Source organism: Saccharomyces kudriavzevii (assembly GCF_947243775.1).
Source record: "Saccharomyces kudriavzevii IFO 1802 strain IFO1802 genome assembly, chromosome: 6".
NCBI classification, from domain to species: Eukaryota; Fungi; Ascomycota; class Saccharomycetes; order Saccharomycetales; family Saccharomycetaceae; genus Saccharomyces; species Saccharomyces kudriavzevii.
The window spans coordinates 261,416-286,112 of NC_079277.1; the positions used below are offsets into that span (position 1 = coordinate 261,416).

A 24,697-nucleotide genomic window follows, 5' to 3' on the forward strand; every position below is an offset into this window, starting at 1 on the left:
TACATGCTGGAGGCCACGTCTTAATCGACGGAACATACAGAGTAATTGGTCAAACGTTTTTCATGAAGCACTTAAAAATATACAACAACATACAATTGTAATGAAAATAAATAACGGAATGCAATGCAGGGCCTCGAAGGCAAAAGGTAGTGCGGTGAAGCGCGTAGCTGAGTGATGGTGACCACGCATTCGCGATGATGGAAAGGCATCAGCTTACAAGGGCGACAGGTTGCCGTTAAGAAATCACCAACCACATGAGGGCAATTAAAAAACTCCATGCACTATTGGATAATAAGTTATTGGCAGTACCAGCATATGTTGATAGCGGCAGAGAAGCCCTATCGGAGTGGGGAACGCTACTTGAAGAATAAATTTGGAAGTGTGAGCCGCTCGTGAAGGAAGTAGTTATAAGAGATTGAACATTAGTCAGCGGCGATTCAAAAGAAGGAACATTACCAATGGATATAACAAGTCCCGGGATGATAGAAGCAGAACTTTCGTGGCTTATAACGCTAGTGACTCTCGAAGAAGAAGAAGCAGCACTTCCATGCGTTTTAGCGCTGAATGTAGTATGTCCTGAAGTTCCACCGAAACCGCCGCTAGACGTAGCAGTTTTGATAGACTTTGATGCGACAACAGTGCCACTGCCGTCTGTCCTAGAGTACGAATCAACGGTCAGTTCTGGGCGCCGTGCGATGTCGTTTGTGGATGTAAAGGTAGGTTTAATAACAGCAGAAGGAGGCTCGGACAGGATATCCAATGCTGAGGAAGTCAAAAAGATCTCCGTGTTTTCTTCCACCGAGTCAGCAGCGGAAAGTGGACACCAGGTGGTGTACTTTGTAACGGCATCACCTATTTTAGTTGTAACGGTAGAAATAATGGCCGACGAGACCGTTCCAGTACAGAGATAGGAGCCGCAAGTAGTAATTGTGGCCATTGTGGTCTCTTCTTTCTTCGCTGCTGCATCGCTATCTATTCTTGCCGAAAAAATAGCACCGCTACCCATGGTTACGGCGGTAGGAGCTTTATACGCTGTCGGAGTCTCGGCATAATGGATACTTTCTATAACTATTCCACGATCGGGACCTTTAATTTCTCCTTTCGCCATTTCAGCACTGTTGTCATACATCCTAGATACCTGAGTGAAGTAAGTGTGTGTGAAGGTGCCGCTCCATTCTTTATATACGGTGGTGAAGGAAGCAAAGGTGGACAATTCAGCATTGCTATCGCCAGACTTGAAAGAGGGCAATGACCAAGGCAGAACTTGTGGTTCGGAAGTACTGAGTGTTAACAGACGGGAAGCCTCATTGTTCAAGTGTTGACTATCAGAAATCTGTGGAGCGCTTGTGGTAGTGCGCGTTGATAGGCTAGCAATTAAGCTGGCCGATGTTTGGGCTTTTGAGTGAGTCGGAGTTGTGGTACTATCATTGTTTAATTCATTAACAGTAGATTGTACCAAAAAATAGCTGTCAGAGTGGCTTACAGAATTGGTAGTTATGGTGCTTGAAATATTTACAGGAATTTCGAACTGAGTTGACGACTGGCCGACAGATCCAGAGGAAACGAGGCTGGACGACCGAGTTGAAGACCTGTTGGTGATTTTTTCCGACGATTTTGATGAAGCAATGGTGGCCATTGTAGTGGATGCATGCGAAGTATTGTCGCTTGAGGAGATATGATAGATGCTTGAAAACGGGCTGGAAGCAATGCCTGACGTTTCGGTGGAAATAGTGCTTAAATATTGTTTGTCTGAGCTGCTCGAAGCTGTAACATCAGTCGATGACCAACTGCTAGGAATGCTCAAGGAATCGCTCAAAGATTGACCAGAAGTACTGATCGAATTCGTGTCACTAGAATAAATCGAGGAGACGGTATCGTCACTTTCCAAGAAGCTGGATGACGTTTGAGTGAAGTATTTTGCATCCACGGTACTGGATATATGGTAAGTAATAGTGGGTGTTGATGATTGGCTCGCAGAGCCGGCTAAAGTCTCAGTAGTAGAGGCCTTTGAAGACGGATATAAAGAAGTAGTTGGTGTTTCGGTGATGATGAGAGTTGAAGATTGGCCGATTGATGATTCGATAGTGATCGTGGTTGAATGCTGCGCGGTTGAGCTGATTGATGGTTCGACAACGGGTGAACTTGAAAATTGGTCGGCATAACTCGTTAAGGTTACGAAATCAATTGAGGTCCCACTGGTACGGTTAATCGAGGAAATGCTCGAAGATTGATCAGAAGTGCTGCTCGAATCCGTGTCACTAGATTGAATCAAGGACACGGTTTCGTCATTTTCCAAGAAGCTGGATGACGTTTGAGTGAAGTATTTTGCATCCACGGTACTGGACACATGGTGGGTAATGGTGGGTGTTGATGATTGGCTCGCAGAGATGGTTGAAGTTTCAGTTGTAGAGGCCTTTGAAGACGGATATAAAGAAGGAGTTGGTGTTTCGGTGATGATGAGAGTTGAAGATTGGCCGATTAATGATTCGATAGTGATCGTGGTTGAATGCTGCGCGGTTGAGCTGATTGATGGTTCGACAACAGGTGAACTTGAAAATTGGTCGGCATAACTCGTTAAGGTTACGAAATCAATTGAGGTCCCACTGGTACGGTTAATCGAGGAAATGCTCGAAGATTGATCAGAAGTGCTGCTCGAATCCGTGTCACTAGATTGAATCAAGGACACGGTTTCGTCATTTTCCAAGAAGCTGGATGACGTTTGAGTGAAGTATTTTGCATCCACGGTACTGGACACATGGTGGGTAGTGGTGGGTGTTGATGATTGGCTCGCAAAGATGGTTGAAGTTTCAGTAGCAGAGACCTTTGAGGAGGGATTAAAAGAGCTAGTTGATGTTTCGGTAATGATGAGAGTTGAAGATTGGCTGGTTGCTGGTTCGATCGTGATTGTTCTTAAAGACTGACGGGAAGAACTCATTGAACTGCTATTAGCAATGAAGATTGAAGATTGACTGCTTGACGCCTCCACAGTACCCATGCTTGGAGATGAGGCTACTGAGCTAGTTGATGTTTCGATAGTAGCCGTACTTGAAGATTGGCGAGAAGAACTCTCTAAAGTATTGGTAGCAATGTCACTTGAAGTTTTGGTAGTTAACGCTTCGGTAGCGACAAAGCTTGAAGAATGGGTGATTGATGTTTCGCTAAGAACTGAACTAGAAGAATGGCCAGTCAAACTGGTCAAAGTTGCCATACCGGTCGGGAATTTAATACTAAGACTCGTTGGAAAATCGCCAGAATATTTACCAAAAACACTCGTTGAAGTCATGTCAAAGGATTGGACTGAAGAAATGCTGTTGGTGCCTTCTAAGAAGTTAGGCAAAGTTTGAGTGGAGTATTTTGCATCCAAATTACTCGATATGTGTTGGGTATTGTTGCTGTAATATGCGGTGGTGCCAGTACAGGACCGTGAAAGAGTAAAAGCAGTCGAATATTGGCTATTTGGGCTACTTTCCCATCGTGTAATACCACCCATTAAACTGGAGGAAGCATAATCAGGATATTGATCAGCAGAAGGTCTTGAAGTAAGAATAACGACACTAGCTTCCGATTTGTCGTTAGTACTTGCAACTCGAGTAGCAGTAGCTATATACTGGTTATCAGTACTACCTGAAGACAATAAAACAGTAATTGATGGATTAGAAGTGAGTCGACTATAAAGGCCTGAAGACAGTATAGTGGCTAAGGCTCCCTGAGACGTACTATTCTCAGCTTGAGCACCGGTGCTCGAAAGAGTTGAAGTCGGATTGCTCGATGACAGAGCGGCAGTACTGGAATAATCAGAAGGGCTACGACTCGACTGTTGGCTGAAAAAGCTTCCAGATTCGATTGGAAGATCTGAAAAAAAATTAGTTGGGCTAGGAATCTGATTCAATGAATTAAATTTAGAGTCACTAGTAGTTGAAAAGCTAGTTGAGCAAGTTGAAAATCGAGTGGTTACTGTGGTTTCGTCGTTGGAATAATCTGAAGATGGACTGTTAGCAATTGAAGAAGTCAAAAGTGTGGAAACTGAAGAATGAAAAACGATATTTGAAGGTTGATTACTAGTGAATTTTGTATTGTTCTCGGCTCTATCAGACAAAATGTATCTTGAAGATGGGTTAATGATGTCGCGTACTGATTGAATGGTAGTAGTGCCTAAAGAAGTGAGGGTAATCTGACTTGAAATGCGATATATGAAACTACTGAAATATTGACCACTGCTGCCGGTTGATTGGCTGGTCGTGTCCGTAAATTCGCTGGTAATATCGTTTGGTAATTGGCTACTACTCATGGATAGTTCATCGGATGTATGTAAAATGGATGTAGGATTAGAAGGAATCAGAATACTGTAACTGGAAGGTGGCGTAGCAAAGTTAGAAGATGAAGTCGCGGACTGGCTTCTACCTATCAAAGATTGGCGACCCGTCGTGTCCAAACCAGAAGTAATATGACCGGCGGATTGAGATGAGAGATCATCGGAGGTGTAACTAGCAGATTTTGCCGCAGACTGGGCGGCAGTAAAGCTTGAAAGACTGGGGATATAACCAGATGACTGCGCGGAAGCGTCGCTGGAGGCAAAACTGAAGAAATCAGTTGCTGTTCGACTGGCTTTGTTCGAGGAAGAAAGGGAGGAGGTAACTTTATATTGACTGTCTGTGCTCGAAAAGATGCTGGTAGATTGGCCCCAAGTACTTTCCAAAGAGCTGGTTACAGTATGGCCGTAGGGGGGAGTAGGGTGGACGGTAGAAGATCGGGTGCAAGGTCGATTTTTTAAATTTCCAACTACACGTTCCTTGAAACTATCAAAATTAGGAATGGCTTGAGGAGCAATACATCCTCGATATCCCGGCAGTGTTGTCTTGACTTTTTTTGTACGCAACACACCAGCGTCTAATGGTCTACCATTTTGCCACAGTTGAGTACTGACCGGAGTATAAGTAATGGCAAACTGATCACTCGTATACCCTGGTCCAAAGTCTAACATATATGTACGACCAATAGTCTTCACAGTTAATATTCCATCAACAAAGGATTTGATTTTCGGCTTGTTATCGTGGAACCAAATTGACGTCTCACTATTGAAATTTCTGATTTTCAGTGACGTAATCGAAGGTTTTCGGCTTTGGGGATCTGTAGAACCTCCTAATACTATGGCGTTTGGTTCTGATGACAAGACAATGGTTTGATCCTCCACTTTAATGTTATTCAAGTTTTCAATATAAAAAATGCAGTAGCTTCCTAACCAAAGACACCCATTGCCTTTCATAGTTGATTGTGGAATAAGATATACGGGATTGAATTGATCAGACTGAGCGGCAATGGTACCAGTATTTGTTATCGTACCACCCTCTTTACCGAACTGCAAATAGCCTGTGTCAACAAATTGTAGGAATCCGGCATTGCTGAAAGATGAAAATGTCAAACTTTGGGATTTACTAGAGGCATATGGAGTGCCTCTGATACTCATGTTTCCCATGTTTTGAAACCAATTACCTTGCCATACGAAAGAGTTCGGGACGGTATCTTTCTCCAAGTCTATAACAGTATTGAAATCATTTTCAAAGTTCCCCACTAAACGGTTGTTTTTTCTGACACTAGAATCATCCGTTCTAACGTAAAGACCGCCACGAACTTTAACATCTGAATGAAAATTGTGGAAGTTGCCCCCTACAAGCCCTAAATAAACACCTTTTTCAATAGTTAGCTTGTCATGGTAGATTGTTGAAGAGGTAATTATTTTACTTTTTTCTTTGACATCTAGGGCCAAGACAATGCTCGCCAAAGTTACCGTTATAAAAATTAAACTTCTCATTGAAGTCAAGTCGGCTTGTTTTTAGTTGCTTATTTAGAAAGCCAAACAAATAGTAAAAGAATAATAGTTCGATGAAAAATAACGAATGAGATTATCTTTTTAATTCAGTGCTACTATATACTAGTCGAGGAGCAACATTTATACCAACGAAATTTCTCCGCTAATTCTATACGTTTTATTCTCAGCATTTAATTTCTTTTTCCAGCAAAGATCTGCACAGATTCTTATTGAGTGATAGCGCAAGGGAAGACAATTTATTCACATGTGGGAAGGACTGTAGGTTTTTCCATTTTCTGAATTAAAAATTATCCCATCGCCATTTGTACCAAAAAGTCTAAATGGAAACTCCGAAGGTAAAAACGCTGAACAAGCTCCTTAGATTATTTCATATTGACTACGCAATCGAGAAAATGCCTGCAGAAAAGAACAACCATGCGGCAACGGATAGGAAAAGAAAGTCCTAATTCCTAAGCCTGAAAGCTGCCTTTGAATCAAGTAGGTAACTTCCATCGAAACCAGCTTGCATCAGAATATAGTTCTAGAAAACCTTTCACAAGTAAGTTTTCTATTTTCTGTGAAATACACGCTCAAACCGAGCATGCCTACGTTTATTCCCGTGCACGTCAAGTTCTCAGAAGTAAACCTTAATTCATGACAAAAGATATGGAGCCTTGAATTGTTCAAAGAAAACGTCGTAGAAACTACACTACCGCTAAAATTTCAGAAATAGAAAAAGAAACGACGTAGAAAAATCCACTAAATGAGAAATAAGCTTTATTTTGACGGTGCCCTGCCAAGGCCTACGTGAAAAGTTCCAAAAAAAAAAGGCAAAAATAGTAAAGCTAAAAATTTTACTCTACCGCAGGGAAAGATAGATCGGGACTTAGAAGAAAAAACTTCGAAAAGGATGACAGACAGTTGTGCAAAGGGTAGCACAGATGGTCAAACAGGAGACCTTCTAGAAGACCCAATTTGAAGCTCAGATCGTATACGACGTCATTTTATTACTATTTCGAAAAAAGAAAAGAGAAAGTTATTAAGCCAAATTTATTCGGGCAAGCTAATAGTCAGAGGGAACTGGTACGTAAGTAACTAAAATTCTATCCCAGAAGTTATATGTCAGAACACTTCTTTTGTCGAACTAATCAAAGTGTAGATGGGTGGAAAGGAGAAAAATGGCACTTCGGACTAAGCGCTTATTATGCCCTTTTGTCACATTGCGGCACACGCTTTGCTGTGTATTAACTTTATATGTAATGGTCGCCTACCGCGATGGTAAATCGGGTTCCCTCATCCGATACAAATATTTTAAACTGCACCGGACAGGGGTATCGTTCCTTCTTGCCCAGAAACTCTTCAGATCTGGTTGTATCGTATAGGTTTTAGTCGCAGTTAAATTTAATTTGTGTATGTATCATGGCGGATCAGCTTGATCTTCAATATAACACATGCATCTATATCATATTCAATTGAAAAGAAAAAAATACTCATGACCCAGCTAATGAAACGGTCCTTTTTTTGGGTGACTTAAAGGCAAGAAAAAACTTTTTTTGAAGGTTGCTAAACACCTGATCGATTTTTTCATTGCTTTTTTTAGTATACATTTTGGAAAACTCATGATACTTGACGTAGTTTAGTACAAAGATCAGCTTCTATATATATATATGATTGTTGAAAATCACACGATAATTATTAAAGATGGACCCTTCTGGGTTTGGTATCGTCCTCCGCAACATTCAAAAGTCCTCTTCGTTTCAATTCTGTAGTACCTTGGAAGTTACTGGAAAGGAAATAAGGAACAAAAGTGAAAAAATGAAAGGCTTAAAATAAGCAGTTTTGGCAAAGCAAACAGTGAAGGACGAGTGGGCCGTTGTTGACAGTGTTTTCAAATGTCGAAAGCTTTTTGAGAGTCTTTATGGGGAATGAGTGCTTGGGTAAGAGACGGTTGAGCTGCCACCATACTATTGTGCCTAAAATTTTTTTTTATCGCACTGAAAGACTACCGCGTTCCGTAGTATCTTATTACTATTCTTGAAAAAGATGTCAGCACTGCCTAGGTGATGTCTTTCAAATAGCCAGGCAGCCAGGCTGCGAATAATATGCTACAGACACCACACACCACACGAGAACGAGCTAGTACGTTAACTATTCAACACATGCTTAACCAAGTTACGATAAGCCCCATCATTCTTGGATATTATAGGTTTTCACTCTATGGTACTAGTGTCATTATATTCCTTGCTCTAGTGATTATAAATTGTGGTTATTCAAGGAAAGTAAACACAGAATTAACAATTATAGAGTTCTGTCTAACGTTGGGTATACTTCCATGTGTAAAAAGAATGCTTGAATGACCAAAAAAATTCTCTTATCTCGTTCCGGCACCGTACCAGTGAGCACATTCTATAATAAGCACCTCTCTGTTTTGACTGGTAGGCTAGTAGTCGTGAAAACAGAGATGGTTATTTGGCAGCTTTTATCTTTCCTTTTGGCGATTAGTTTTGGAACCTTTGAGCGCAAGTGTACAAGTCGCCTCAATATAAGAAGTCAAGGAATGCTGACTCAACCTGTTATTCAAAAAATGTATGACGGCAACTTCAATCAAGACAGGTCCAATAGTCGAAAGACGCGTTTTTTTATGACCTGCCTCTCGACGATGGCGCGCGGTTTGTACCAGATGTCCATCTAATTATACTGCTTACAAAATTTGATCGAGATTGTTCGTATGAACCAATTTTTTTGATAGAATTGATAGAACAACTAGTCGCTATTTTGGCGCTGAGGACATTTTACACCGCTTTTCAGATAGTCCAATATCAATCATAGAAACAAATCCTATTAGACATACGCACAATCTATATTGCAGACCTTTATGCGAATTTGTTACCACTGTACTTACGTAGAACATCTTGAACGTATAGTGTTCCAGTCGGTGTCCCATCTCGCAGTAACGTCGCTAGGTTACACATTCACATAAATCACAGGCATTAGAGGATATGACCTTAACGAGAAATCAGGAAAACTACTAAGCTACGTGCGCCCGCGTTAACCTTCGCTCCTCCTCCATTCGAGCCATCGCAACACATGTTGCCTACAATATTGTTCGCATGTTGTCAGTGCAGCCGCTTTGGCCATTTTTTAAAAGTTGGGCAGAGTCGGCAGTGCTCGGGCTTCCTTGCATTATGCTTTAATTTCGTATGAACCATTCTTGTATTTCAATCTACTCATAGTTCTGCTGATGTTCTCGTATATCTAAGCCAGCGTTGTTGAGATTACAGTTTTTTCAGCCTTGGCTGCAATACAGCCGTCCTACCTTACTCAAAGAAGGAAAAGTTGGTAACTTTTTTAAGGCACCAAGGAATCGCTTGCGGCCAAAAATAAAACAGAGTTCTTTTAGTTCATGGGCTGCAAAGTGTTCGATGAGTTAAAAATATTGGAAAAAAAAGCGCAATATAAACACTATTATCTAAGCGGACATTTTTCAGAAGAAAACAAGTGGGCTGAGGTTGCACGATACGCCAACAAAACACGTAGTGACAGTCTCTGAGTGGCGTGGGTTACGGTGCGTGTGAATAGGCCGACCGTACAAAAATGTCTTATAACTCTTTGCAATGTGAAAAATATGACGTTACAGGTATATGCAACCTATTATACTTTCTCTCGCATTGTAACAAATTATCTTAGTACGCCTTCTTAGACTAGAATGTCTTTAAATAGCCAATAACCCGGCCAGCCGAGTTATTGCAATACCAAGCACCGGTCAGCAGTAGCAACCCTTTCTACTGCATATGGTTATTGACATAGCATTCCCACTATTGCATTAGGAACTGGCTTTGTTGAATGAATTGATACAGGCAAAGCACCATTTCACAAAGTAAGTGTTGCTGAATAGCATGTTTTTCAGAAGTTGCTCGTGGCGATATTGTCACTGATCAAGACCTAACACCACCGATTCAAGATTTCACCACTAAAAATAGTCATCTCAGCCACTGGTCTCCTTTATTGTTGCCTGTTGCTTATGAAGGCGCCCATTTTGATTGTCAAGGGCTAGAGCTTTTTGCTTACCCCAAAAGAACGCTTAATGTAATAAGAGAGCTACTTCAAAATCCATAACATCATACATGTGTTTGAATAAGTATTCAAAACTCAACAGGAGTTTTTCCTAAGAGAAAGAATTCTTATAGTGTGTACGCGTTAATGAAAGGAAATCTTGGAAATCACAAAACGGGTGAGATAAGGGTCGTCTACCTGCTCCGTTTGTGCCGTGCATTGCAGCAGTACTCGCATTTGATAACAACCCTAGATAATAATTGCTGTTTGTTTTGAGTTCATTTTTCGATTGCTGTTTTCGGCGTTCAAATTCCGTACAATCGACTCATTGTACCGGACCGTGCCGTACCACTCGCAGAACAATAAAAGTGTCAATTTGCTCATCTGATTACCATTTTTTTGAAGATAAAACAAAGAATATAAAAAGAAGCCCGTTCAAATGGGAATTTTGATAAAAGTTACGTGGTTAGAAGTTTTGAATGCTTTGACTTAGAATCTTGCCAATTATTCAACACTCACTATAATGGTCGATCTTACGGAATTGTCCAATTTTGGCATAACTACGCAATTGACAGTTATTGGTCGCAATCCAGATGAACAAAATGGTTTTGTCAATCCGCCGCTCTATAAGGGTTCGACCATCATTCATAAGAAACTTGATGATGTAGAGCACATGAAAGGAAGGTTTTTTTACGGAACAGCAGGTTCTCCAACCATTGCCAATTTGGAAGATGCTTGGACTCATTTAACTGGCGGCGCTGGAACAGTATTATCTCCTTCTGGTCTTGGTTCTATCTCCTTGGCGTTGTTGACCCTAGCGAAAGCTGGCGACCATATCTTGATCACCGATAGTGTCTACGTTCCAACACGTATGTTATGTGACGGTCTGTTAGCCAAGTTCGGTATTGAAACGGAATATTATGACCCATCGGTAGGCGAGGATATAAAGAAACTGATTAAGCCCAATACAACCGTCATTTTCCTTGAGAGCCCGGGTTCTGGAACCATGGAAATCCAGGATATTCCAGCGCTGGTCTCCGTCGCCAAAAAGCATGGAATCAAAACTATTCTAGATAACACATGGGCGACACCGCTTTTCTTCGATGCCCATGGACATGGTATTGATATCTCACTAGAAGCTGGGACGAAGTATTTAGGTGGTCATTCGGATCTCCTTATTGGTTTGACCTCTGCAAATGAGGAATGTTGGCCACTATTGCGCTCAACTTACGATGCAATGGCCATGTTACCTGGTGCCGACGATTGTCTGTTGGCCTTACGAGGAATGCGTACTTTACATTTGCGGTTGAAAGAGGCAGAAAGAAAAGCCTTAGATTTGGCTGCTTGGCTCGAGGACCGAGATGAGGTTGAGAAAGTCCTTCACCCTGCATTCAAGGACTGTCCTGGACATGAGTACTGGGTGCGTGATTACAAAGGATCTTCAGGATTATTTTCCATTGTCCTTAAGGATGGATATACAAGAACCGGGTTGGAGAATATGGTGGAAAAGATGAAGGTTTTTCACCTGGGATTCTCATGGGGGGGTTATGAATCCTTAATTACACCTGTAAATCCAGCTAGGCAAAGGAAAGCTGCAAACTGGCCTCATCGTGGCTTTGCATTACGAATTCAAGTAGGTTTAGAAGAACTAACAGATCTAAAAAGAGACCTCGAATTAGGATTTGAACGTTTAGCGCAAGAGATATCAGTGGCCCCTTTGCAAATCTAGTGCGAAGGGTTGCTTTACATGCGAGAGAATATTTTTTTCGATCAAACCAAGAAATGCTGTGGTGATTAGAAAATAGGTGTACTCCAGTGTACGGCGAACATTCCGGATTTCTTAGGTGTGCGGCTTGAGAATATAGTGGAGGGATTTGCCATGTTAAATGTTACAATTCGGTAAAATCATTCCGCTCTTGTACCGATTGTGCGTATAAAATGGGTAATAAAACAAAACTTGTTAGGCCATCTGAATGCACTAGTAGGAACATAGTATTGAGGAGATCATTGTCGTTGCAGTGGAAGAAGTTATAGATTTTATACTTTATAGAGATAGAAAAAATGCCCTTGCGCTTGTATAAGGCAAAAAAGTACTTTCTGAGTTTTGCATTTTCAAGTTTAGCCACTTTCGATTGACACCCAACGAAATATTCTTCATTTTCGCATCACAGTCAAAAATAGCTGTGGGATACCAAAACCGTAGAGACGATTCCTTCAACTCTATTCATATGGCGTGAGGATTAGAAACAGAGATCACGTAAGCGACGGACTGAGGTATATTTATCAAGCATTTTAAGGCCACTCGGTGGGCTAAAATACCTGTACTTTGCAAGCGGAGCTAGGACGTATTAATGTCCCATAACTTCGCTCAGTTGTGATCCACATATACTGACTGGGCCTATACAGAATCAAAATTCAAATCTTGTTTGTCTTTGATAACAATATTCAAAAGCCGTCGTGCCGTTTTCTTTCAATGCTAAGCATCATCCAGGTATCATATTAAAGGAGATATTTTGTTTGAAAGCGCTATTGGAGACGAAGGGAAAAGTTGACAATAAGGAAATATCGAATAACAAGAAGGAATGATGGGGTAATTTTAAGTATTCACATGCTGTATTACTCAATTAAGAAAGAGGTTGCATACTCTGCTACCACGAACCGTGCAGTATTCTGTTAGACTGGCCAGGGCTACTGTTATTTTTTGATGGATGCATGGTCTACTTCTACAGACTTGCGGTGATGCTTGAATTTTGGCGAAGGTATCTATCCCATCCTCTCCAAAAAGCCCCAGCCCGTGATTTCGGCTTAACCATAGTTACGTTGTAGCTATGTGACTTCACGTGGCTGTAAAAATGGTCTTGTTAAACACCTTAAAAGGAAATCTCAATTTCCGGCATGTCATGTCATGCCATCCGTGACTGCTTAATATATTTGGCAAGTAAAAAGAGTGATAAAAAAGGGATTAGAAGGAATTGTTCTTTTTTTATCGAATGACCGAATCTAGCTGCTTAGAGTACAGCACGATATACAAAGTGGAAGTTGCATACATGGAGTGCGAACATTGTAGGAATATTATATGAAATGATTATTCAATATTCGTAATTATTCCATGGGCTTGGGCGCAACAAAATATAGAAGATATAGCTAAAAGGTCGACGTAGCTCGTTCGATGAATATAATGGCAACCTTTCTCAAAAATTTCATAGTATATTTGCCGTCATAAGAGATGTAGCTGATTTTCCAAAGACCTTCTTCATAGGTGAATTGGTTCATATAAACGATGCCAAACTTGAACGTTTTTAATTTTGAATCTACCAAGTATCACGCATGTTCCTATCGGGAAGAGCGCTATATAAATATCTGAAAACAATGTAGACATAAATACCAGGTCATTCTTGAATAGGTGGTAATGCAACTTGTAAGTCAAACAAGGGATACATCAGAGAACCATATGGTTAGTTGGTCTTCCGAATATCAATATTTTCTTCTCATAGTTGATGCAACTAAAAACAAAATAAAATAAAACACTGTGGTGCTATTCTGCTCAAACCGTGACTTCTGGAAACTTATCTGCCCAGTACTTGTCAACAGATTCTCTGAAAACCGCTAAGGCTTTCAAAATATAGGTCTTTAACTCAAAAGGTAACTTGTCATTACCAAGTTTATTCGCATATTTAGTTCTTTGATTATTCTCCACTCCCAGATCAGTATTTGCACAATTTCCGTTGGGGTTTTCGCAATACGGTACGATCGCTAATTCTCTAAAAACTCGATAACAAATGTTACCATCGTAAAATAATGATTTATCAGGATATGTACCACGATCATATGCATATTGATTCATGCTACATGCAATGGGATCCCATGTTTCCATGTCCACATTAGGCTTACGAGTAATAACTTCCACCAATAACTTAATTTTGCATTCATCGCTAAGGGCATTTAACTTGCATTTTGCTGAGGTATTTCCATGAAGAACGATCAAAAAGACCAAAAATGAAGCGAGTCCAAGAATCATGAAAAAAAAGCCAAAGAAAGTAACCACATCGTCGTCAGTACGGAATCCCATATAGCCAGAAGTGACCGTCACGATAATCAAAAACAAACTAAAATAGAAACTTGCAATGTTCTGTTTAAAGAAATAAACGAATCTATTGGTTTTGTCCCTCGGTAGGACGATGGTTTCAGCTTTGAAGAGCCCTTCCGTGGTTCTCGCTCCTGCTTTAGAATCAGCCATTAGTAATTCCGAACTCATATCAAAAATAAGATGTAGTATTTTCACAGTACTTCTTCACATTGATAAGCGAATGGGACTTGGCACCAACTATTTGCAGACGACCTGTACCTTTATAGCAGCAGCTAGATCATGTATAATTGGCAACTGGGACCTGCATGGCGCAGGCAAATGCCAAAATTACGCCGAGGGACGGGTAACTACAAAGGCCCATATCGATGAGGTGTGCGTCCAACTCACGTGACTGTCACATGACAATGCTAATACCGATCCATTTATAGACAGGTCACATAGCTTTGGTTGTAGCCCATTTTCTCTTTCCGGCTTGGAAAAGCTCATCATCAGATAGCGTACGTATTTATTTGTATAAACTATTGACAGTCTCTCTCGGCATTGCTCTTTAATCCTCAATTGAGAAGACCAGTATTCTCTATGAAACGATGGATATATTCCTTCGATAATACGCATACAGGCTCTTTACCTATGTATATAATTTTAAAAACTTAAGAGGCTAATCCGAAAGCTCAAACAGGCTTTGGACCCATTCTATCTCCATAGGGGCTCATAAATAAAAACATGTGATGTTGTCAAAGCGAAAACCAAAGAAAGCACTCGCAGCGATGTATTCTTCTTCAATGGACGATACAGAAATCACACCCTTAAGTTTCTTTGGTGACCATGTAACGGGAGCGCCAGTAAGTAGTGTAACATACTCACCAGTTGAGTGGGGGAGATCATGAATAGCTCCATGTGGAGCATCACAGCAGCTGCCTAAATATGCTTCCATAGACTGTAACGTCATTTAGATATGGAGCCGCTTCAAAGCACATCTTTTAATCCTGTAATGAGGTCGTGTGGACTTGAGTATAGTTATATCACTTTAGGATGCAGCTTGGGCAATATAATAGTGAAAGGGGACGGTCATATCCCCGTTTGAATATAGGTGGATAGTAAGACCCAGAAATTTGCCAACTTTATCGACGCATATACTCAGTTGGCCTGTTAAGGAATTAAAAATATCTGGTTCATACGACCATGTTTTTTTGTCGGAAAAACCCTATGGAGAAAGAGGTCGCAGCAACATTTTGTCTACAGTAACACGGAAGGTAATGGACGTGTTGGTCTTGCATGTATCTAACACTTTAGAGCCATTCGAAGACGGGGTATTCACAGAAGCGAGGTCATAAAAAAAGTAAAGATGATTTTTTGGCATTCTAGCAATGGAGATTACGCCATCAAGTGATTTGGCAAGGGCACCATCCTTGGACACATGCGTCAGGTACATCCCGTCTCAAAGATCCATATTGCAGATCTTTGCTTCAGGTATCTTTTTCTTCAATAGAGCACAACCACTTAATCGATGATTAGCACCGCATATCATACAGCCCTCATTGCTGTTCTTTCGGAAATTTCTTTTCCCTCGTGCGACTGGTGCAGTCGAGGTGGAAGAGGATTGACTTTGCGACGTCTTCGATTTACAGAATTTCATGACTTTCAGTGGGTGAACGTCCCTCAGATCACCGAACTTATCATGGAGCGGCTCCCTTAGCTTTGGCAGGCATGCCATTAGAAATATGGAAATTTCGTTGTCCCGTTGCCTTTTCTTGATTTGCTTATACTTGATCATTTTATCAGTCGGAATTACCTCCTTTAAGAACGTCTCTTCCTCTTTGTCGTCTTCATATGCTGTAAATGCAGCTTTCCAGAAGTAAGCAATGTCTTCTACAGACTTGAAGCATATATTTGGTGGTCCTCAATAAGAGTGAGCCTGGATCCAATAGTGGCTTCATTGCAGGCTTCCTCAATGCGCGGAATAATATCAGAAGCAGAGACCTTCCCGGAGGAATTGTCACATATGCAGTTCATTTTGTAGGCAGCTACACTAACGATAGTTTTCTATAAGGTATACAGAAGTTAGATGATCACAGCAACCATTTCGGCTTGGTGAAATTTTGGACCTCCTATATTTACTACCAAATGCGGTAACGCGAAAGTATGACTAATTCATACTTAGTAATTTGATGACTCATAGAATGAGTCATCATATGAAGTTACAGTATAATATTAATCAATAGAGAACTTGCATTACACGACAGATAGCATGAGTTGGACCTGCTCACATTATTTGTTTGGAAGAATCAATTATCAATTTATTTGTGCTTTTATTGGGCCATGACACCTCCAGATATCTCTGCAAATCAATTCTTCTCGTTGATCAGTGTCGCTATACGGGCCTTAACATTCACAATAGCCTTGAATCTATACTCTACCATGTACTTAAAGTGTGGCTTCGAATCTAGGGGGAAGAGCATGTGCCACTAGTAGGCTAAACAGAAACCTGTACGCTACCCCTCCCTCAATTACATAAAAATATTCAAATACCAAACAACTGTGTCAAATCTCGTGAATTCTCACTTTAAGAGATTACACTTTTTGGTTATTTAGATCGGTGCAGTTATTATCATTACTGGTTGTTGCAGTAACTGTTGGAGCAATAATCAACTATCCACAGTTATTACTAGAGCTGATTAATACATTCAATCACGTAACAAGAAGATTATTATATACGGTGTTGAGAAGATGACGAGAATTATCAGAACAGTCATCGAATTTAGTGGAAGCTGAAGCCCAAAGATTGATAATGCAATATGATCAATGAATAACGACGCATAAAATGAAGGAAGAAATAAGAATAAGATTATGTAAAATTGTCGATTCCCTTTCGTGGATTCCTAAATCCATGAGGAGAACTTCTAGTATATTCCATCTACATAATATTATTAACCTTACCAAAAATGTAATCCCAACAAATGTCACAAGATTTTACTTGGGACAGGAACTTCATAAATATTGGCAAAATGTGATATTTTGTGCTTCTACAGAGATTCTGGAAGTTTAGTTTGCAAAGGTGATTTCTACATATACCCGATTGCACTAGCTTATGTGATCAATCGTTTTTGAAAAAAAGGCACTTAAACTAAGACACTGTAGAATTAAAATATTTGCTGGGGGCAGACTTCGCAGTAATTAATTGGTATTTTCATCCTCTCTGTCAGACGAAGCCAGTCCCGAAATCTTAACTCATTATACTCAAATTAACAACATAGATTACCTACATGCTCCCTGGCTCCTCAAGATTATACTTACAGGTACCACGTTATGGTTTTTCTTCTATTTCATACCAAAAATTGATGATTATTTTCCATGTAGACTTTTCTCTACGTTGGTAATATTGCCAACTTCAATGGCAAGAAAGCTAAAAGAGGGAAAATCAGTCCTTCTGTTCATTTAATCACACTCTGTGAGCTATTTGGCGGCTACAGCTGTTACTTCCCCCGATTTTTTGAACATCGTGAAGGAATTTGAGATTATTACTACATATACTCCAAGAAAAGGTTTTCCCACTCTCTCTCGCCTTATCATAGGTCAAATCAACGTCAATGTATAAATTCTTTATTTTTGTATACTTTACGAAGAAACGAAACAGAAATGAAAATTAAGAAATTGCCCTGATCAGCTTACATCTTCGACAAGCTTCCAAGAACAGTACGCGCTTTGGACCTGCACGATATTGAGAGAGAGAGAGAGAAAAATAAGAGGAATATGTTTTAAAGTCTATAAGTGTTCCATGGAAAGAAGTTCAGGTTCTATATTTGTCAAATCTTTACCGTAAATGATGGCATCTATAGGCTCGGCAAAATCTTTTAAAATCCCTGCACGGGGAACCAAGCCAATTCTTTGAAAGTTCAATTTGTCCCAGATTTTCCAACTAGCTTGGTTGGTAACAAAGACAAGGTTGAAAATAGAATATTTGTATCCCAACAAGGGAGCCCAGTTTAAGTATACCTGTGCAAGCCTATAGCCAACTTTTTTGCCTCTATGATAAGTGTTCACTAAAAAACCTGCGTTACAGTTGTGCGAGCAACGCGGAGAATAATTAGGCTTGATGTAAAACGTACCTAAAAGGACCGAACGCCAGTCTTGACCGTCTTCGATAAATTTCTTATCAGTTCGCAAAACAATAACTGTAAATGAGTGGAACCAATAATTCAGAAAATCCTGTTTGGTCAATTTCTCCAATTGTGGATAGGTCTTGCCACATTCAATTTCCAAATTAAATAAGTCAAAAATGTAGTCAATAAGCGACTCCGGTACGTATTGGGCATTGAATACTGGAAATGCAGTTGCTACAATGTCCGATTCGATAAGCTTAAACTGTAGTGGCTCGATAGTTTGAGCTAGTGGTTTGAAAAAAGCAGGTCCATCATGTAAATTTGCAGTTGATTTCCATTCAGTGGATCGGGCTTCCATCTCTGTTTCAGGTTATGATATTTTTTGTATGTTAAGGCGTCATTTGACTAAGACACCCTTAGGTGTTCGAAGATTTAGGCTTATCATTTTTTTCTTTTTTCACGGATCTTTAAATTCCTCGTCATAATTTCTTTTGCTGCGATATGGAATGATTTAACAGACAAGGTACCGGAAGAGAAAAATATAAAACAGAATACAAATAACATGATCACATTGATTAATCAATATAAAATCATTCATTATTTTGTGGTGCTACAGGAACACCTGCACAATATGCTTTGAGCTGAACAAAAGACAATTACGTTTCGTCTTACAGACTTCCAAAACTTACTTGTTGTTGAAAATCATTACCAGAACACCCGATAAAAATTGCAATGGCTTCTAAAATTCTCCATCGGCCTCATGCAACTGTCTCCTTCATTGCTTTAACATAATCCAGGGCAGTGACTGTTTTTCTTTACCATACTCTTCTATAGGCTTGTCAGCACATTCATTCATTTAGAAGTTGTACGTTCGAAGAATGGAAGGAGGATGTAGGTCTGAGGTTTTTGCTAAAAGAAGGAATGAAAATGACTGATGGGTTTCCCGGATTGAATATACCCAGTAATCCTATCTTCATATGGCCTTGCTCAAAGGAGAACTGTATTCCAAATTTCATTGCAGCCCAAAGGTTTTTGCGCTTACACTTGCATTTGTTACGAATAGTTCATTTTGCTAAAACATATGGTGGGGGCAGATTCCAAGCAAGCCAAGCACATCTCTTTCAGAAGAGCACGTCGTAAACCCCTACAGGGTACAATTCACAAAACACTCACCAACTTTCTGAACTCCACTGTCGAGAACGTAGAAGCTGCCACCTTTCCGTGGCAACCGTTTAGCTCATATTAATCTGGGCTTAGACGATGGGCTTCTGAACGAGGGTCCAAACTAAACTCGGATCTTCTATCTGGCCGAAAAAGGAAGTATCGCAGGCACGGAAAAGGGTTTTTCAAGGTACCCCGGCTCCCCTATAATTGGCATTCTTCTTTTTGCGTACAAAAAACATTGGCAATGCAAAACGTGCCTTCATATACGAAAGCTGTGGAAGAGGTCGTTCAAGGACATGCACATCTCCATGGTGACAGTGAATATGGGGGCGAGAGGTAAGATGAGAAGGAGTGCACGATGAATGGTGAGCGTCCACTAATTCGTTTGTGTAGCAACAAACTGGTCAAAGAAATCGTATAAATAGAGCAGCTCTGATCATCTATCTTTGAGAATATGCCTTCATTCTTCTCTTTCTAGTTAAGCCTATATCAGCACTAAAGAAACAATCGAAAACAAACAAATACAATGGTCAAATTAACTTCAATCGCTGCTGGTGTCGCCGCTCTAGCTGCTGGTGCCTCTGCCACCACCACCCTAGCTCAATCCGACGAAAGAGTCAACTTGGTTGAATTGGGTGTCTACGTCTCTGATATCAGAGCTCACTTGGCCCAATACTACTTGTTCCAAGCCGCTCACCCAACTGAAACCTACCCAGTCGAAGTTGCTCAAGCTGTTTTCAACTACGGTGACTTCACCACGATGTTGACCGGTATTGCTCCAGACCAAGTGACCAGAATGATCACTGGTGTCCCATGGTACTCTACCAGATTGAGACCAGCCATCTCCAGTGCTCTATCTGCAGACGGTATCTACACCATCGCCAACTAGACATGCTCTTACGAATGATATCCTACGGACATAAGAAGTAATGAAAAAATTTGATTTGACGGTGTATATAGTTGAATATGTGTATATTAATATTATAAACCTGCTCAGTCAATTACGGTATTTTTGAAACGGAGGTAGAATGAAATGCGGAATGAAGTAATTATGTAAAGCTCGCTCCGTCAATGCAATTTAATGAGTAACCAAAGGGATGGTATATGTTACAAGGTATGTGGGGGATATAGATGGATCCTATAAATGAAATAATGATTAGTGAGGATTAGCGAGAATTATTTATGACTGGTGAATATTTTATGAAAAGTGAAAAATAGTTAAAAAATATAAAATGGAGGGATTGATTATAGGAAAATGAGAGTAATGATATTATGTGGTGGCGCTATATGAGTATGTTATATTCTATAGCGTCCGTGTGCGTATGTAGTTGTATTATAGTGTAGTGCATGGAATGGAGATACTGGGACCTAAAACTTGGATTTAGGTGATGATATTTTATGTTCATGTGACGTGAGAGTAGTATGCGAAGGATATATAAGAAGAAAGGAGATAATGGTAGAGGAAGAGTATGATGATGAATAATGGAATTTGACTAGGGGTTAAAGTGATTGGATTATTTTATGTAGCATCCGTGTGCGTATGTGCTGGTATTTATGTCAAGGATATTAAGAATACTGTAATGGCGGCTTATTGAAATGATGATATTGTGTATTCTATATTTACAATAGTGTGCTGATAGGAAAAGTATTTATATATTGGTGCGTTTATGTTAATATTCATGTGTTAGTGCACTTATATAACTGTAGTATGGTAGGTGGAGTGCAGTTAGTAGAGTCAATGTCAGTGAATATGTAAAAGAGCAATATGAGTAGCATGATATTGGAAAGTAGAGGGCACGGGGGTGACGTGATGGTGGTGATGCGATGGTGGTTGTATGTTGTTCGTGTTAGCAATGGCATTATGTAGAAGTTGATATATGGTCAAGGTGTTACAGTATGGAAGTATTGAGTGCAGTTGTATGGTCCACAAGGATGTGTGATTGATTATGGATAGTAGATGTGACAGAAAACAGGGTATGAATTACTGAGGTGAGTGCCATATATAGTGATGAGAAGTGGTGTGGCAGTATTCTGTAGTGTCCGTGTGAGTATGTGCTGGATACGATATCTATTGGCCAGTAAAATCTTGTGACATTTGTTGGGATTCATTTTTGATAAGATTAATAATGTTATGCAGATAGAATTACTAGAAGTGCTCCTCATGGATTCAGGAATCCACGAAAGGGAATCGACAATTTTACATGATCTCATAGTTATTTCTTCCTTGATTTTATATGTCGTTATTCATTGATCCTATTGCATTATCAATCCTTGCACTTCAGCTTTCACTGATCTGACAATTTTTGTCATCTTCTTAACACCGTATATGATAATCATCTATTTACGTGATTGAACGCATCAATCAGCCGTACTAGTAATTGATGGATAGTTGATTATTGTTGCAACAATAATATCGTTTCAAGATGATACAAGAGCAAAGGTATGAGGTGAAAGAAAAGTGCAATTGATTGACAGAGCGGATACTGTAGGATGACATAGTGGCACATGATATATAGATGATCGGTTGGCGGCGGTATTACATAATAACATCCGTATGAGTATATATCCTACCATGTCTGCTCTCTACATTGCTTTTTCATTCAAAATTATTGGTTTTCCTAGCCGCACGCAGGCATCCCGCGCATTTCTTTTTCTCGAAGAAAGCGGAAAAAAAAAAAACAAAAAGTATAAATAGTGGAGTCTTTTCCCATTTGACATTTAGTGAAAACTTCGACTAGAAATTTTTTGCCGAACATTTAACCGGAGAACCTTGGTGGCTTTTTTGATCAGTTTCGTGGGCTCGTACATTTTACTTAGTATGCTGGGAATTTTTTCTTCTGTATTCTATTCTATTCCTTGCCTTACTTTTCCTATTATTTCTTATTTATATAACTAAGTTCAAAAAACTTTCTAGCTGTCATAAACGCATTTCGTTTATAACAAACTAAAAGAAGTAAATATTTTCAGTGCAATTGGTAACAACCCAGAATACGTAAAAGCAATGGCCGCTATTAAAGACTACAAGACTGCACTGGAATTTACCAGGAGCCTACCAAGACTGGATGGTTTGTCTGTGCAGGAATTGATGGACTCCAAGATCAGAGGTGGGCTGACGTATAACGATTTTTTGATCTTACCAGGTTTAGTCGATTTTGCGTCCTCCGAAGTTAGCCTACAGACCAAGCTGACCAGGAATATCACTTTAAACATTCCATTGGTTTCTTCTCCAATGGACACTGTGACAGAATCGGAAATGGCCATCTTTATGGCTCTGTCGGGTGGTATCGGTTTCATTCACCATAACTGTACCCCCGAGGACCAAGCTGACATGGTCAGAAGAGTCAAGAACTATGAAAATGGGTTTATTAACAACCCTATAGTGATTTCTCCAACAACCACCGTTGGTGAAGCTAAGAGCATGAAGGAAAAGTATGGATTTGCAGGCTTCCCTGTCACGGAAGATGGCAAGGGAAATGCAAAGTTGGTGGGTGTCATCACTTCTCGTGATATACAATTCGTTGAGGACAACTCTTTACTCGTTCAGAATGTCATGACTGAAAACCCTGTTACCGGTGCACAAGGTATCACATTATCAGAAGGTAACGAAATTCTAAAGAAAATCAAAAAGGGTAGGCTATTGATTGTTGATGACAAGGGTAACTTAGTTTCTATGCTTTCCAGAACTGATTTAATGAAAAATCAAAACTACCCATTAGCGTCCAAAGCTGCCAACACCAAGCAATTGCTATGTGGTGCTTCCATTGGTACTATGGACGGTGATAGAGAAAGACTAAGATTATTGGTGAAAGCCGGCTTGGATGTCGTCGTATTGGATTCATCCCAAGGCAACTCTGTTTTCCAATTGAACATGCTCAAGTGGGTCAAAGAGAGTTTCCCAGGTCTGGAAGTCATCGCTGGTAACGTAGTCACCAGGGAACAAGCTGCCAATTTGATTGCTGCCGGTGCGGACGGTTTGAGAATTGGTATGGGAACTGGCTCTATTTGTATCACTCAAGAAGTTATGGCTTGTGGTAGGCCACAAGGTACAGCCGTCTACAATGTGTGTGAATTTGCTAACCAATTCGGTGTTCCATGTATGGCAGATGGTGGTGTTCAAAACATCGGTCACATTACCAAGGCCTTGGCTCTTGGTTCCTCTACTGTCATGATGGGTGGTATGGTGGCCGGTACTACCGAATCGCCAGGTGAATATTTCTATCAAGATGGTAAAAGATTGAAGGCATACCGTGGTATGGGTTCCATTGACGCCATGCAAAAGACTGGTACCAAGGGTAATGCATCTACCTCTCGCTACTTTTCCGAATCTGACAGCGTTTTGGTTGCCCAAGGTGTTTCCGGTGCTGTCGTTGACAAAGGTTCCATTAAGAAATTCATTCCATATTTGTACAATGGTTTACAACATTCTTGCCAAGACATTGGTTGCAAATCCCTAACCTTATTAAAGGAAAACGTCCAAAGCGGTAAAGTTAGATTTGAATTCAGAACCGCTTCTGCTCAACTAGAAGGTGGTGTTCACAATTTACATTCGTACGAAAAGCGTTTACATAACTGAATGTTGAAATGGAATCATTAATACAATAATACTGATGATAATGTTATGTAGTGCTGCCCGTATGACCTCCTGTTCTTATTATGTTACAATTGTATTAATGGGGTGATATGTTTGTGATACTTCGCTTATGTTGATATATGTTTATACCTTCTTATTGATAATCAGTATATTTTTATGTTTGGGTAATTTTAGTGGTGATTGTTGGTGGTGTATATATTAGCATATATAAAATAGGTGGTAGATATTTGTATAAAAACGTCATAAAGCGTGGAGTTAAGAGTATTTATATGATATTTGGGAGTGTTTAACTAATTATAGATATTAAAAAGTGGATAATCATGAGTGTTATGGGCAAATGGCACAGGGTATAAACCGCTGAGGTAAGGGCCGTGTTTAGTGATGTGATGAATGAGAGATGGAAAGCATGTGGTGGGGGTTAGAAAGCGTGGGGTACATGGTCAGGGTAACAATAAGGGAGTTCTTACAGTCCGTTTGAGTGGTGGATAGGGTAATAGCAGAGAAAGTGGTAGTGATGGTATGACAGTGATGGTGATGATGATGTTGACGTAAGGAATCACGATCTAGCTTATATGTCATAATGTAGTAAAATTATTGGACCTTTCTATATGTAATATCTATATAAGATACGTAGGATTGCTACTTTGTTGATAGAAACTAAAGTGGCTTAAGTACTAGTGGATTGGGAGTTTGCCACTATACGTTCTTCTTGTTTAAACAATAGTGAAACAATACTCGTATCATGCTTTTTTTGGGTTATCACATTTAACACAGATGAGGATTATTGTATAAGAATGGATTACATCCCTTAAGAAATTGCCGTGCTATGTACGTTGGTGATATGGAGGAGTACGGTTAATGAAGGGCAGTAGTTGGATCCTATAAGAGAAATAATG

At 40.0% G+C, this 24,697-nt stretch overlaps 6 protein-coding genes across 6 annotated transcripts; 3 read left to right on the forward strand and 3 right to left on the reverse strand.

Moving 5' to 3' along the window:
• Positions 1-235: 235 nt before the first annotated feature.
• SKDI06G1260 (uncharacterized protein) lies at positions 236-5,809 on the reverse strand (the record flags this gene model as incomplete). Its single annotated transcript, XM_056227738.1, has 1 exon — positions 236-5,809. One exon carries the CDS (start codon positions 5,807-5,809, stop codon positions 236-238), a length of 5,574 nt encoding a protein of 1,857 aa, XP_056087529.1.
• Positions 5,810-10,382: 4,573 nt separating this feature from the next.
• IRC7 (cysteine-S-conjugate beta-lyase IRC7) lies at positions 10,383-11,588 on the forward strand (the record flags this gene model as incomplete). The annotated part of the gene is made up of 1 exon (XM_056227739.1): positions 10,383-11,588. The coding sequence occupies one exon, from the start codon at positions 10,383-10,385 to the stop codon at positions 11,586-11,588; it is 1,206 nt and encodes a 401-aa protein (XP_056087530.1).
• A 1,815-nt stretch (positions 11,589-13,403) lies between these two features.
• SKDI06G1280 (uncharacterized protein) lies at positions 13,404-14,114 on the reverse strand (the record flags this gene model as incomplete). Its single annotated transcript, XM_056227740.1, has 1 exon — positions 13,404-14,114. The coding sequence occupies one exon, from the start codon at positions 14,112-14,114 to the stop codon at positions 13,404-13,406; it is 711 nt and encodes a 236-aa protein (XP_056087531.1).
• A 3,594-nt stretch (positions 14,115-17,708) lies between these two features.
• On the reverse strand, positions 17,709-18,404 carry SKDI06G1290 (N-acetyltransferase family protein; the record flags this gene model as incomplete). Its single annotated transcript, XM_056227741.1, has 1 exon — positions 17,709-18,404. One exon carries the CDS (start codon positions 18,402-18,404, stop codon positions 17,709-17,711), a length of 696 nt encoding a protein of 231 aa, XP_056087532.1.
• Positions 18,405-19,736: 1,332 nt separating this feature from the next.
• PAU11 (seripauperin PAU11) lies at positions 19,737-20,099 on the forward strand (the record flags this gene model as incomplete). Its single annotated transcript, XM_056227742.1, has 1 exon — positions 19,737-20,099. The coding sequence occupies one exon, from the start codon at positions 19,737-19,739 to the stop codon at positions 20,097-20,099; it is 363 nt and encodes a 120-aa protein (XP_056087533.1).
• A 2,112-nt stretch (positions 20,100-22,211) lies between these two features.
• On the forward strand, positions 22,212-23,783 carry SKDI06G1310 (IMP dehydrogenase; the record flags this gene model as incomplete). Its single annotated transcript, XM_056227743.1, has 1 exon — positions 22,212-23,783. One exon carries the CDS (start codon positions 22,212-22,214, stop codon positions 23,781-23,783), a length of 1,572 nt encoding a protein of 523 aa, XP_056087534.1.
• Between the last annotated feature and the right edge of the window lie 914 nt (positions 23,784-24,697).